The 15,208-nt window shown below is 45.9% G+C and overlaps 2 protein-coding genes across 2 annotated transcripts; one reads left to right on the top strand and one right to left on the bottom strand.

Annotated features, from left to right (window-relative positions):
* The first annotated feature begins 1,210 nt into the window (after nt 1–1,210).
* Nucleotides 1,211–5,944, top strand: LOC119278147 (probable auxin efflux carrier component 5a). Its single transcript, XM_037559500.1, has 5 exons — nt 1,211–2,118; nt 2,377–2,462; nt 2,948–3,105; nt 5,464–5,540; nt 5,644–5,944. Exons 1-5 carry the CDS (start codon nt 1,394–1,396, stop codon nt 5,714–5,716), a joined length of 1,119 nt encoding a protein of 372 aa, XP_037415397.1. The 5' UTR covers nt 1,211–1,393; the 3' UTR covers nt 5,717–5,944.
* LOC119278146 (cis-3-alkyl-4-alkyloxetan-2-one decarboxylase-like) lies at nt 4,137–9,175 on the bottom strand. Its single transcript, XM_037559499.1, has 15 exons — nt 9,047–9,175; nt 8,918–8,966; nt 8,753–8,814; nt 8,217–8,317; nt 8,043–8,112; nt 7,898–7,967; nt 7,444–7,500; nt 7,297–7,364; nt 7,141–7,221; nt 6,893–6,970; nt 6,655–6,810; nt 6,368–6,520; nt 6,067–6,131; nt 4,538–4,587; nt 4,137–4,428 (listed from the first exon to the last, which is right to left on the bottom strand). The coding sequence occupies exons 1-14, from the start codon at nt 9,158–9,160 to the stop codon at nt 4,581–4,583; spliced, it is 1,131 nt and encodes a 376-aa protein (XP_037415396.1). The 5' UTR covers nt 9,161–9,175; the 3' UTR covers nt 4,137–4,428; nt 4,538–4,580.
* Nucleotides 9,176–15,208: the final 6,033 nt, after the last annotated feature.

Genomic DNA, 15,208 nt, shown 5'->3' with positions numbered 1-15,208 from the left:
TTATGTATCGTCATCTAGCTTGCTAGTTGCGCAAGTGCATATTATTCCCAGCTTTTTATTGCATCGATCGGTCGAGCATATATCCATTTTACTCATATCGATTGTAATAGCATCTTATATTACGGGACGGAGGGATTTTTTTTGGCAAAATATATGTCCATTTTACTTGTACGCATATGGCAAGGGGTAGGGTTAAGTACTCCCCCCTTACCAAATTATACGTCATGAATAATTGCCAGAAGTCAGCTTTATAAACTTTGATATTGTAAAAGATTTATCTATATTTTAACGATATTGAATCAATACCACTAGAATCGAGATAAAATGTGTTCTCATTTTGAGATGGTCAAAGTTTATGCTTTTTCTCTTCTAAAAATCTCAAAGTTTATAAAGTTTAACTTTTCAAAATATTATTTACAACCAGATGACGATGTGAACAACTGAATACTAACCATGAGGCAACCTATGGTCAGATAAAAAAATAAATCAACATATGGTTGAATGGTTAGGAGGACAGTGATATTCCCAGCCCACCAGAGTTCACATGTCCTAGATTTGCCTTCGGTGGAAGGAGACATTCCCGTCGACTACGAAGGCGTTTGTGAGCTCAATCTCTTGGAGGTGCTCATAAGGATTGGGTGTGCATGTATGCGTTCATAGGGATACGTGTATGTGCGTATATATAAATGTTTGCCTCTGTACCGTGCTAAAAGAAACATAAACGCACGCACGTACACGGACGGGCCGGCTCGATCGAACCGAAAGCATATATGGGATGTGCATGCGTCCATGTCAGCCTCCTCGATGGCATGGACGACTCGGGCACTCTGCTTTCGGCCACACCCACACGTACCGTCGCGCGCACCTGAACGCACGCGCACTGCACGTATGTGTATGTCCATGTCAGCCGCCTCTCCTCTCGTCTCCTCCCGTCGAAGCAAAGCAAGCCAAGTTCACTCCCGCACCGCTGCATGCGCGAGCGCGTCCATGCATGCGCGCACAGATTCCAAAGCCAAAAGCGCGCGAACAAGATCCCCTCTCCCCTAAACCTAACCGTCCCTTCATCCGGCCACTAGCTAGCTAGCCAGAGCTCCGTGACATGTCCAACACCTGGCCACACACTGTAATCAGCCCGTCTCTTCCACCTCGCCCCCAGCTCCCTATAAAACTCACCACCCCACCACACCCAGCCTCTCACACTATAGCTCTCACTGCACCGGGCACACACACACACACGCACACACACACACACATACAATCTTGCTTGCTCGATCGATCGATCCCTAGCTTGCACGAGATCGCGAGGTCCACAAGTTAGTCTCGACAGCAAGAGGAAGAAAGCAAGCAGGCCATCAACGCCTGCGTGCTCCTGAGGAAGAAGCAGCTGCAGAGAATGATCGGGTGGGGGGACGTGTACAAGGTGGTGGCGGCGACGGCGCCGCTCTACTTCGCGCTGTTCCTGGGCTACGGCTCGGTGCGGTGGTGGCGCATCTTCACGCGGGAGCAGTGCGACGCCGTGAACCGCCTCGTCGCCTTCTTCGCGCTGCCCTTCTTCACCTTCGAGTTCACGCTGCACACCGACCCGTTCCAGGTCAACTACCGCGCCGTCGCCGCCGACGTCATCTCCAAGGCCGTCATCGTCGCCGTCATCGCCGTCTGGGCCAGGTTCCTCGCCCGGAACGGCAACGGCAAGGGCGCCGCGGGGTGGTCCATCACCGGCTTCTCCCTCTCCACGCTCACCAACTCGCTCGTCGTCGGCGTGCCCATGGCCCGCGCCATGTACGGCGAGTGGGCGCAGCAGCTCGTCGTGCAGCTGTCCGTCTTCCAGGCCATCGTCTGGCTCACGCTCCTCCTCTTTGTGCTCGAGGTCAGGAAGGCCGCCATCGGCATGTACGTCGACGTCGGCAAGACCAGCGTCGTCCACGACGCCGCGATGCCCGAGTCGCCCGTAAAGGCCGACGTTGAGGCTGCGGCCACCGGCGCCGAGGAGGTGGCCGTGAGCGTGGGCGGCAAGCCGTCCGTGTGGAGGCTGGTGAAGACGGTGGCGCACAAGCTGGCGCGCAACCCCAACACCTACGCCAGCTTCGTCGGCATCACCTGGGCCTGTGTTGCCAACAGGTATACTAGTGCTACGTGCATTCCGACGTGTCGCTCACCATGCAACACTGCATGCGTATGCGTATGCATGCTGCTTTAATGCTATCTCCACAAGCCCTAGACTAGAGCTAGCCATACAATTTGTTTAGAATTTCTTTTCTGCTCCCCAAATGCATGCATGGTAGATATGCAATGGGACCAACGATTTTACTGCCCATCTTTTGTACCCCATGTCCAATAATTAAGTTTGTGCTCACTGAAAATGAAATTAATATGCAGGCTACACATGGAGCTGCCAAGTGTCCTGGAGAACTCGGTGCTCATCATGTCCAAGTCAGGCACGGGGATGGCCATGTTCAGCATGGGTGGGTCATCAATCCATTACTTATGAATATATGATGCGAACATCCGCACATTTTATCCAGATTTACGTACGTGCACTGCTGGTGCATAGTGATTAATCTTAATCGAAGAGGTATCGCATAGTTATCTCTTCATAGCTTTGCATCGCTACTTGTTTCAATCCGTATCTAATGCCCCATCTAGTAGTAATACATATTCCATTTGGTTATTAGTAATAATTACCTAAAAGAAATAATACAAAGAATCATATATAGCAAAAGCAATAGAATATTTACAGAGGAATCCATCCACCAAAAGGCACAGGTTCTGCTTTCACGTTGCATGCATGCTGTCTGTGGTCGACAGCAACTTGAAAAACAGCAGTGAAAGGCAAAAAATATTACTCCTCCTACTAGAGAAACTTAAAAGATTATTCTAGAGTTGTTCGGTAACTCATGTAGTAGTACGGAGTGGTACGACTAGCTAGCTAACTTTTTTGTGCATGCAGGGCTGTTCATGGCGCAGCAGGAGAAAATCCTGGCGTGCGGGCCGAGCTATGCGGCCCTGGGCCTGGCCCTCAAGTTCGGCCTCGGCCCGGTCGCCATGGCCATCGGCTCCATCGCCGTCGGCCTCCGCGGCGACGTCCTTCGCGTCGCCATCATACAGGCACGTACCGCTCCCTAATCACCTCACCTCCTTCTACTTCTACGTACATGCGTAGTGGTCATGAATTTTGTTAAGCTCAGAGTGTCCAATACTAAAAGACTGCTACCTCCGTCAGCTAACAGCTGACCTAGTAAAATGGCGTCCAACCAAATTTCACTAACCTGAAGACTTCAGTTCTCCTTCTGAATCCCCGTATTAAGCAACTGAGAAATAATATTCTCTAGTTACCGCAAAAAACCATCTGGTCTAAAGTCTAAACACATGATTCATGTAACTACAAAAAAGATAGAAGATTTTGATCGGTCGGCTATTAGCGTCTAGTCGGTCCCTTTTACTGACATGTTTATAAGATTAAACATCAAATTTGCGTTTACGAAACCGTTGCAAAGCCAAAATGCTCAAAGGGGATGTGTATTACTGAACATCTAGTATCTGTTTCCCAACACCTGAGAATTTTCACTTGGGTTAATGTTACGCAGAGTTGATGCTATGCTGATGTCAATCCACCCAGCATCTGCTTTCATGCATGCAAGAAAACCAATGAAGAGTTTTTACCACTTTATAGCGAAGTCCCGTGACTCCACTCTTGACCAGAAAAGAAAACCAGCTTGAGCAGAGCACTTCGGTCCTTACTGTGCATTTTAAACAAAAGAAAAAGATTTCTCAAAGTTATCTACCATAATTGGATTTCACCGACATTAGATCGCAACCGCGGAGAAAAAATTACCACACGAACACAAAGCCGCCCAGAGGTTTGTTTAGTCGATGGAATAAAAGCATAGCTAGATTAGGTATCATTGCCTCAAGACCACACATACAAATGTGCAATCTCAATCTGAGATTCGGGTCCTAGTTTGTCAGCACCACTAACCTCGCCACTTTGGGCTTTTGAGACCAACGCTGCCTGCAGAGCCACAAACATGGAGCCTAATGCTTAAAAGCTAAGCATGCACCACAGGAGCAATAACAGACTCATTATAGTTTAATCACATCGTTACGTGGCACGGGACACGTACGCGTTCCAAACAGTATAGTTGCGTGATTGTAGTTAGCAGAATTATCATCTTGGCCATCTGTATTGATCTTGTTTAAGAACATTCAAGTCATGCACAACAAAGGTCAAATACTGAAAAACGTATCCAATAACATGGAACACAGACCGGTAATTGCCGTTTGTTTGTGTCCATAGACACTCAAAATCACTCTGGAGCGCTGTCTTGACCATGGAGTGGGTTGGCCTTCAATGGGGCGGCGCAGCTTCTCTTTTTCATACCAAGAAGAGTGCATGTCCCTATTTGCTATTGTTGTGCCACATTTTGACCCCTGGAGAGGACGAGAGGAGATCGTTGAAATCGGTCGGGGGGATCGAAAGTGTGCTTAAAAATTAAAGGAAAAGAAAGGCTTGGAGAAAGTGCAAGCAAGGGCACAACACCTGTTTTTGGCATGTTGTAGAGCCTGGCCCCATATGACTGTAGTCATCCTCTGATGAAAAAGGGCCATGTCCAAAACAGCAAGTCATTAGCAACCACTCATTAGATGCTTGTCGAAAAGTCGCATAGGCATGAACCAGACTAAACTGTTGGTTAAACACTAGCATCCATATAGTAATATGGAAAGTTCAGCAACATAATCAATGCTAAGGGTTTTTAAATCAGTAGTTGCTATTGTGGAGTCAGCACTTAGACGATGCACCAGGGTAGTCCTACTCCTCATCATGTCAGCTAATGCGCATTTCACTGGAGATGATTAGGCTCATATGAACCCATAAAGATTTTGATGTGGATCATGGTTAAAGAATAGTATGTCATCTTTGATGCCTGACTGGTGTCCATGCCATCCTTTCATAATGCCCCATGTTAGCACTTCCAACCCTATATATGACATTATAAAAGATGCAAAGGGGTGCCAGTTTTGCTTTGGTGAAACAAGCGGTACTGATTGTTTAAGGTAAAGACCGCTTCAACTTAACAAACTGGAGGTAACAGGGAGAATGTTAATCTTGAAGCAGTCCTTGGAACAGGTGTGAAGTCAATCCTGGTCTCCTAGAATTTGTGGTCTAAAAAGTGGGGGGAATTGGCCTCCACCCAGATAGTGGGAAAGTTATCATCTGGATGATGGTAGGGTTATGTAGGTCCGATCTCATATACCAAGAAGATGTTCCTCTCTACAGATCAACCTTTTTTTTTTTGCGGAAATAGATCAACCTTACTAAAATGAGTGTACACGAGGTTTTACATATTATTGTTAACAAATTCCAAATAAAAAATTGGTACCTCCTTATAAAACTTTCTATGCATTATAATGTTGTTAACATTTACCTGTGCCTATAGCCTGACGCTTTGTTTAAACATTCTGCAGGCTGCACTACCTCAATCAATCACGTCGTTCATATTTGCAAAAGAATACGGGCTGCATGCCGACGTCCTTAGTACTGCGTAAGTCTTTGGAACTAACTATAAACTACAATTAGATGAAGGCAAACGCTTATGCAGACAACAATTTCTTAGTCTTACAACAGTTTGTTGCTCGATTTTGCAGGGTGATTTTTGGGATGCTTGTCTCCCTGCCATTGCTAGTAGGACTATATATAGTCTTAGAGCTAATTAGGTAGACGCAGAGCCTTGGATACATCAGGAAAACAGATTTTTCCCCTGAAGCTGCCCAAACATAAACGCTGACAAGAAATGTTATGACATATCTCATAACTACATTCCTCATCCCATAAAACTCCAGTGGGAGTTATCTGAGTGCTATGGAATACTTTTAACACACCTTGTAACAACAAGGCTTACTTATTCTGTTACTCAAAAGAATGTATTATATGAATGCTTGATTTTGAGTCTGACTTCTCTGAGCCAGTCAGTTTTGCAATGGTGTAAACAGTTAAAAACGAAATTTTTGGCGGACAATGTCGAAAAATTCAACTGTGAAAGGAAGTAAATAAAATTTTGACAGCATTACCTCAGTATACGTTTTATTATATTCCCTAGCTCTTCACCACGATCCTCCTGAGCATGGTGCCCTGCCTGCATGATATGTCATGAAACAAAATTAATAAAATGTGAAGTGAAGAAAACAAGATCCAGACATCCAAATTAGTTGCGCAAGAAAAAGAAGATGTGTCAGCCAATTATTCCTAATACGAGGAACCATGAAAATAATCTACACCTGCAGTAACTTAACTTTGATTTGATTTCATTTCCATTTAAGTACTTTGAACATAATGTTTTGAAAACATTGGGAGAAGGGTACAGAAACAAACCATTGGCAGCTGCACAACGTTGTGTTTTAGGCCATCACAAAAATCTTCCACCCCATCATAAGTGAGCCAACGATCTCTCAAGCCCCAACATATTGTTGTCTTTGTATTCCATGAATCGCTCGCTAATATGCTTCTCATGGACTCAATGTAAGCCTGTATTAAAACAACCAATTTAGAACATTTAAATTAACAAAGCAATAGAAAGGTGATGGATTGGCTGTCTGCATCGATGGGCAGGGGTCACCCTCTTTTCGAAACAAAAGCAAGGTGATAGATGAGCATACTACCTTAAGATCCTTTCCCATAGCTCTTGTTATCGCGTTCAGTGCGAAACCAGATGCACCTGAGACAAGGTATGGCCTTCTATATACAGTAGCATCTTCCTCCTTCATCATGTATGGGCCACTACTAGTCAAGGCCTTATCACTAGCTCTAAGAGGATCCTGAAAGATTTCAGACAGTTGTTTTTAACCAAAATGATTATATAACATAAGACTAGGCAAAGTTGGCACGATAGCTGCTAACCTGAGAAAATACCTCGCCCAACAAGAAGTTGCTGAAACATGCAAGGGTGGATGGAAGCTTTGCATGTTTGTCAGTTATCTATAATATGAGATATCCCGTGATCAGCCTATAACTCTTGAAACATAAAGAAGCCTTTAACCCATAAATTAGATGCAGCCTGCAACTCTTAATGTATAATGAAGCTTTAGAGGGAAAACTTGCTTATCTCACCAAAATGCCAGTGCAAAATACACGATAAAAAAACTTACCGGTGGATTAACTAGTATAAGGTGGTTCAACTTGTCCTGATGTTCTTTAGCATATTTGACTACTATTGGAGCGAAGTAGCCCTGCAAGATTTTACATCCTCGCATTAAAAAAACACAAAATGGTACATTAACCAACACCCATATGATGAGAAGCACCTGAACAACAATGGAGAGCTTATCAGGAGCAACAGCATCGATTAACGATTCCAGGGCTGAAGTATATTCTGGAACATAGTAGTTCACATTAGTATGCAGTTCAACAGATTGTTTAGAAGAAAAGGAATAATGTGTAGATCACATTACCATCCAGAGTATAGTCAAAACCATATTTAGGTTGAGGCTTGTCTGAGAATCCAAAACCTGCAGATACAAAATTCTTTGTTCTAGAGTTACAGATAAATATCGAACTGTTCTAACTTCTGGGGACTGAGCAGCAACACTAAACAGAAACACAACCAGTTAGTTACTAGTCCGTAAACCGCTGAGGGGATTTTACAAAAGGGGAAAAAGTTTTGTGGGTGGTAACTGGTAAGTGGTAAGCCAGTCAAATCTGTCTCTTCTGTTCTTGATTTCTGACGTCAGAGGCTGATAACTTGTACCAGTGATGAGTTTCTATATTGGTTCGCATACTCCTTGAGACTAATGACCAGTAATTTTCAGAATGTGTTTCGCCAACGTACGAGTGACATAGCTTTTCTCTGCCAACTTATTCGATTATTCTACATTTATCAAGCACCAAAAGATGTGCATAACTCACCAAGCCAGTCAAAAGCAATGCAACGATACTTGTCTGCTAGTACAGGTAGCACATTTCGGTAAGAGTATGCCTGTAACCCAAAAATGCCTCAGCTCAGCCCTTGTCAGTGTAATGAGAAGAAATTGGAAGCTATCTAAAAACTGACCTGAGATGGAAACCCATGAATTAGAAGGACCGTAGGATTAGAAGAGCTCCCCGCTTCCGCACAAAACCAACTGAAACACAATAAAGAAGTACACAGAAAAACTATGATCTTCTTTCTATATTAACATACTTGTCCTATATATTAGCAGACAACATATGGTTCAATTCAACTCACTTGAAAACATCACCGGAAGATTGTGATCCTGAACCCATGGTGAGCCCAAAAAAGGGATCTTTTGCCTTTTCTTTGTTCCCATATAATGCATGAGCTTTCACCTGCAACGATTTGGATAATTCATCAAAAACCAACCAGCATATACAATGCAGCTAATTGGCACCACACCACAAAAAAATCCCTTATCAGCAGAAGTGTACACTCATTGCCATGCTTGGTGAGACAACTGATAAGTCAAAAGTTTATGGCAACATTGGCACTACACGAAGTTAGCAGACAAAAGGTGCAAACATTCAAACATTTGCTCAAACAAAATAAAGAAAACTACCTATCAGCACAGGTGCACACTCATTAGCATCGCTAGCTCAAATTACAGTGGTCACACAACTGATAGGTCAAAAGTTCATGGCACGGCACTGAATTAGCAGGAAAAAGGTGCAAACATCCAAACATTTGCTCAAAACTAGAAAGATTGTGAGTATCCATCAGCACAGAACAACTGATTGGAAATGGGTGAATGAGTGATCGCATCATACCATTCTGCCCTGAGCGAACCACTCGTCCGACTTACTCGGGCCTTCGGCTTCCGCATACTTCCCTGCACCAATCCACACGTTAGCAAGCAATCAGAGCAGAGAGGAACCCAGCCAAACTTTTGCACCCTGCGATTCCGTTAAGCATACACACAGATCCTCACTCACCCCCGCTGAACGAGAAGCCGTCTCCGATGTCGTCGTCGACGTACAAATCCTGCAACAAACACCAAATCAAACCCGAACCGAGCAACAGACCACCAAATGCGGGCGCGGGCGCGGGCGCGTGGGATGGACCTGGTCGTCCGGGCGAGCGGCGCGGCGCCAGGTGGGGAGGGGCTTCCGGGGGCGGAGGAGGAGGCCGCGGGGGAGGGCGGCATGGAAACGCGGGGCGGCGAGCGGCGGCGCCATGGGAGGCTGGCGGGGCGGGTGCCATGGGGAATCGGATTCCGTTGGGGTTTTGGAGGGAGACCGTGGCGGGGCCTGGAGGGGATAGGGTTTGGTTGGCTCGTGCCCACCTGCTCCTCCCGCCACAGTTCCAACGGCCGTCATCCGGAAACATGAACTTCTGTAGGCCCGGCTTGTCAGTGACTGCTCAGGGCTGCACACGCCTTGTTTCTTCTTTGTGTGTTTTTCTCAACACTTGTCAACACGTTTGATGTATTCGCTTCGAAACCCCCCGCCCCCCTCTCTCTCCTCCTCCGGGTCCTCCCACATTGAGAGCATGCCTCATCTCCCGGCGGCCAAATCCGCGATGGGGATCAACAAATTGTATCGAAGATTGATACGGGAATTTACCTGAAATCTAAGCATAAGGCTAAGCAAAGAGGGGCATGTATTAGTATACGAGTTAGAAGATCTGTACGGGAATTTACTTCAAATATAGGTATAAGGTCAAGCAAAGAGGGCCATGTATTAGTATAGTGGTGTATGTGTGTATATGATCTATTGCTACATGCAGGAATGATTCAAATCAAGCATAAGAACCCTATCCACAACCCGGTAGGGGTTTATAGGTGGTTGCACAGTGCAGTAAACAATGTTAATTGACGGTAACTAGAATCCGAGCCGTTGAAGGTTTACTCAGGCTCCGAATGAATCACGGTAGTAGGATCCAACGAATCGTTGTCTGAAGGAAATGGACATGTGAACTGAAGAGAGACCAACTGATGTCGACTAAAGCCTACGCCTGACACTGGATCCCATCTCTGTTCTACGTCAGCGTTGCTACCCCGAGTGGGGATGAGAGGGGAGCTTGGGTTGCTTCAGTGTATAGCATGATTAGGGTCATTGTCTTTGTAGTGTTTGGCCTTGTGTCATGACTGGCGCTATGTCATCGTTTACTGCACCGCCTCCACCCATGGAGGATATGGGAAGGAGGTAGATTTGGGATGCCCCCTGAAAGTGCAATCATGCCCTTAATCATATTTTGATGTTGATGATAACATGCATATTGGGACTAATCATGTTTATCAAGTATATCTCAGGATTATGTCTCAAGGGCCGTGTGTGGATCATGAATATGGACAAATATATGTATCACTCGAGAGTAGAGATACAAGACAAAGACAAAAGCTTCGGCTCCTTTTTCGGTTTGTTCTTGAGTATAGGGATCCCGCACTATTAAGAGGGGATAGCCGGATTTCGTGAAAGAACTTGCTCAAAACCCACAAAAATATCCTCTCAAAAATATCTCTGTTTCATCCTCTACCTTGTGCACAAAAACTGGTATGAGACTAAGCTAGTAGGTTCAGCTATCACCGGTCGTCCGAAGATCTACGGACGTCCGACCTCTCACAGTCGACTGGGCATCCGGCTCTCCCCGGGTGTCCGGTGCATCTCAACGGACGACCGGTCACCAGACAACCGTTCCTCTCCAGATGTCCGGTACTGACCCAACATAACGGTTATTAACAGATTTCCGACCGCACCGGATGTCCGGCCACCAGACGTCCGGTGTCTTCCGGACGTCCGCTGGCTGTGTGGCCCATGCGACTTCTGTGGCCTGGTAGGCTTTCCAGCGACCGGACGACCAGCGGCCCGGCCGGACGTCCGGTCCAATCTGAGTCACCGGCCATCCGGTACTTACCGGACGTCCGACAACTCCAACACACTGTGTGGCTCAACGGTCTGTTTTACACTATCACTATATATAGCCTTCTCCCTCCCACGGGATAAGACTGACCATTCACTTTGAGCTTTCTAAGAACACATCTCACTGCCTCTCTTGATCCCCTACACCAAATCCTTGATCCCCAAGGGATTTAGGAGCATTTGAGAGAAGTTCTCCAATCAAGTGATAGATCCACTCCTTCCCCTTCTTTTCACCAAAGGAATTTGTGATCTGAGCAAGTTCTTGAGCATTTCCCAATGTTCTTGTTACTATTGGAGGTTGGAGACTCCTAGGCGGTAGGAGTCATTCGGAGAGGAATCGAACTTTGTGATTACCCCCGGAAAGTTTGTGAGGGTTTGGAGACCACCCCAAGGTCTACCGCTAGTGGTTGAGAAATGCCTTCGTGGTGTTGTCTCAAAGAGAAAATAGGGTGAGCCTTCGTGGCGTTGGTGTGCCTTCATGGTAACATCCACCTCTCTAAACGGTGACGTAGCTTCCCTCCAAGGAAGTGAACATCGGCATACATCCTCGTCTCTCGGAGTTGTAGTTATCCCTAACCCTAACTCCCTACTTATGGTTACTTGTCTCTTAGTCTTAATATCATATTGTGTTGGAAATATGCCCTAGAGGCAATAATAAATTAGTTATTATTATTATATTTCCTTGTTCATGATAATCGTTTATTATCCATGCTATAATTGTATTGATAGGAAACTCAGATACATGTGTGGGTACATAGACAACACCATGTCCCTAGTAAGCCTCTAGTTGACTAGCTCGTTGATCAATAGATGGTTACGGTTTCCTGACCATGGACATTGGATGTCGTTGATAACGGGATCACATCATTAGGAGAATGATGTGATGGACAAGACCCAATCCTAAGCCTAGCACAAAGATCGTGTAGTTCGTATGCTAGAGATTTTGTAATGTCAAGTATCATTTCCTTAGACCATGAGATTGTGCAACTCCCGGATACCGTAGTAATGCTTTGGGTGTACCAAACGTCACAACGTAACTGGGTGGCTATAAAGGTGCACTAAGGGTATCTCCGAAAGTGTCTGTTGGGTTGGCACGAATCGAGACTGGGATTTGTCACTCCGTGTAACGGAGAGGTATCTCTGGGCCCACTCGGTAGGACATCATCATAATGTGCACAATGTGACCAAGGGATTGATCACGGGATGATGTGTTACGGAACGAGTAAAGAGACTTGACGGTAACGAGATGGAACAAGGTATCAGGATACCGACGATCGAATCTCGGGCAAGTACAATACCGCTAGACAAAGGGAATTGTATACGGGATTGATTGAGTCCTCGACATCGTGGTTCATCCGATGAGATCATCGTGGAACATGTGGGAGCCAACATGGGTATCCAGATCCCGCTGTTGGTTATTGACCGAAGAACATCTCGGTCATGTATGCATGGTTCCCGAACCCGTAGGGTCTACACACTTCAGGTTCGATGATGCTAGGGTTACAGGGAATTTATATACATGGTTACCGAATGTTGTTCGGAGTCCCGGATGATATCCCGGACGTCACGAGGAGTTCCAGAATGGTCCGGATGGAAAGATTTATATATGGGAAGTCCTATTTTGGTCACCGAAAAAGTTCTGGGTGTTATCGGTAATGTACCGGGACCATCGGGAGGGTCCCGGGGTCCACCAAGTGGGGCCACCGGCCCCAGAGGGCTGCGTGGGCCAAGTGTGGGAGGGGACCATCCCCAGGTGGGCTGGTGCGCCCCCCACAAGGGCCCAATGCGCCTAGGGTTTGGGGAGGGGGCGCCCCACCTTGCTTGGGGGGCAAGTTTCCCCCTCTCCCCCCCTTGGCCGCCACCCTAGATGGGTTTGGGGCTGCCACACCCCTTGGGGTGGGAACCCTAGAGGGGGCGCAGCCCCCTCCCTCTCCCCTATATATAGTTTAGGACTTTGAGGTTGCAAACACATGAGTTTCCACCTCTCCCTGGCGCAGCCCTACCTCTCTTTCTCCTTGTCTCCCGCGGTGCTTGGCGAAGCCCTGCTGGAATACCACGCTCCTCCATCACCACCGCGCTGTTGTGCTGCTGCTGGACGGAGTCTTCCCCAACCTCTCCCTCTCTCCTTGCTGGATCAAGGCATGGGATACGTCACCGAGCTGCACGTGTGTTGAACGCGAAGGTGTCGTCCATTCGGCACTAGGATCTCTGGTGATTTGGATCACGACGAGTACGACTCCTTCAACCCCGTTCTCTTGAACGCTTCCACTTAGCGATCTACAAGGGTATGTAGATGCTCTCTCCTTCCCCTCGTTGCTAGATTACTCCATAGATTGATCTTGGTGTTGCATAGAAAATTTTGAATTTGTGCTATGTTCCCCAACAGTGGCATCATGAGCTAGGTCTATTGTGTAGATTCTATGCACGAGTAGAACACAAAGTAGTTGTGGGCGTTGATTTTGTTCAATATGCTTACCGTTACTAGTCCAATCTTGTTTCGACGGTATTGTGGCATGAAGCGGCCCGGACCGACCTTACACGTACACTTACGTGAGACAGGTTCCACCGACTGACATGCACTTGTTGCATAAGGTGGCTAGCGGGTGCCAGTCTCTCCCACTTTAGTCAGATCGGATTCAATGAAAAGGGTCCTTATGAAGGGTAAATAGCAATTGGCATATCACGTTGTGGTTTTTGCGTAGGTAAGAAACGTTCTTGCTAGAAACCCATAGCAGCCACGTAAAACATGCAAACAACAATTAGAGGACGTCTAACTTGTTTTTGCAGGGTATGCTATGTGATGTGATATGGCCAAAAGAATGTGATGAATGATATGTGATGTATGAGATTGATCATGTTCTTGTAATAGGAATCACGACTTGCATGTCGATGAGTATGACAACCGGCAGGAGCCATAGGAGTTGTCTTAATTTATTGTATGACCTACATGTCATTGAACAACGCCATGTAATTACTTTACTTTATTGCTAAACCGTTAGCCATAGTAATAGAAGTAATAGCTGGCGAGACAACTTCATGGAAACACGACGATGGAGATCATGATGATGGAGATCATGGTGTCATGCCGGTGACGATGATGATCATGGAGCCTCGAAGATGGAGATCAAAAGGAGCAAAATGATATTGGCCATATCATGTCACTTTTTGATTGCATGTGATGTTTATCATATTTATGCATCTTATTTGCTTAGAACGACGGTAATAAATAAGATGATCCCTCATTACAATTTCAAGAAAGTGTTCCCCCTAACTGTGCACCGTTGCGAAAGTTCGTTGTTTCGAAGCACGACGTGATGATCGGGTGTGATAGATTCTAACATTCACATACAACGGGTGTAAGCCAGATTTACACACGCGAAACACTTAGGTTGACTTGACGAGCCTAGCATGTACAGACATGGCCTCGGAACACAAGAGACCAAAAGGTCGAGCATGAGTCGTATGGTAGATACGATCAACATGAAGATGTTCACCGATGATGACTAGTCTGTCTCACGTGATGATCGGACATGGCCTAGTTGACTCGGATCATGTAATCACTTAGATGACTAGAGGGATGTCTATCTGACTGGGAGTTCATAAGATGAACTTAATTATCCTGAACATAGTCAAAAGATCTTTGCAAATTATGTCATAGCTCGCATTTTAGTTCTATTGTTTTAGATACGTTCCTAGAGAAAAGATAGTTGAAAGTTAATAGTAGCAATTATGCGGACTGGGTCCGTAAACCGAGGATTGTCCTCATTGCTGTGTAGAAGGCTTATGTCCTTAATGCACCTCTCGGTGTGCTGAACTTCGAACGTCGTTTGTGGGTGTTGCGAACATCTGACATACATGTTTTGATGACTACGTGATAGTTCAGTGGGTAATGTTAAATGGTTTAGAAATGAGGCACCGAAGACATTTTGAAATGTCGCGAAACATATGAGATGTTTCGAGGGCTGAAATTGGGATTTCAGGCTCGTGCCCATGTCAGAGGTATAAGACCTCCGACGAGCTTCTTGGCCTACAAACTAAGGGAGAAAAGCTCAATCGTTGAGCTTGTACTCAGATTGTCTGGGTACAACAATCACTTGAATCGAGTGGGAGTTAATCTTCCAGATGAGATAGTGATGTTTCTCCAAAGTCATTGCCACGAAGCTACTAGAGCTTCGTGATGAACTATAACATATCAGGGATAGATATGATGATCCTTGAAGTATTCATGATGTTTGACACCGCAAAAGTAGAAGTCAAGTAGGAGCATCAATTGTTGATGGTTAGTAAAACCACTAGTTTCAAGAAGGGCAAGGGCAAGAAGGGATGCTTCATGAAACGGCAAAACAGTTACTGCTCTAGTGAAGA

This window comes from Triticum dicoccoides, chromosome 3B, assembly GCF_002162155.2.
Source record: "Triticum dicoccoides isolate Atlit2015 ecotype Zavitan chromosome 3B, WEW_v2.0, whole genome shotgun sequence".
In the NCBI taxonomy this organism is placed as follows: Eukaryota; Viridiplantae; Streptophyta; class Magnoliopsida; order Poales; family Poaceae; genus Triticum; species Triticum dicoccoides.
The sequence above is the reverse complement of the archived record's forward strand: the minus strand, read 5'-3'. Positions and strand labels throughout refer to the sequence as shown.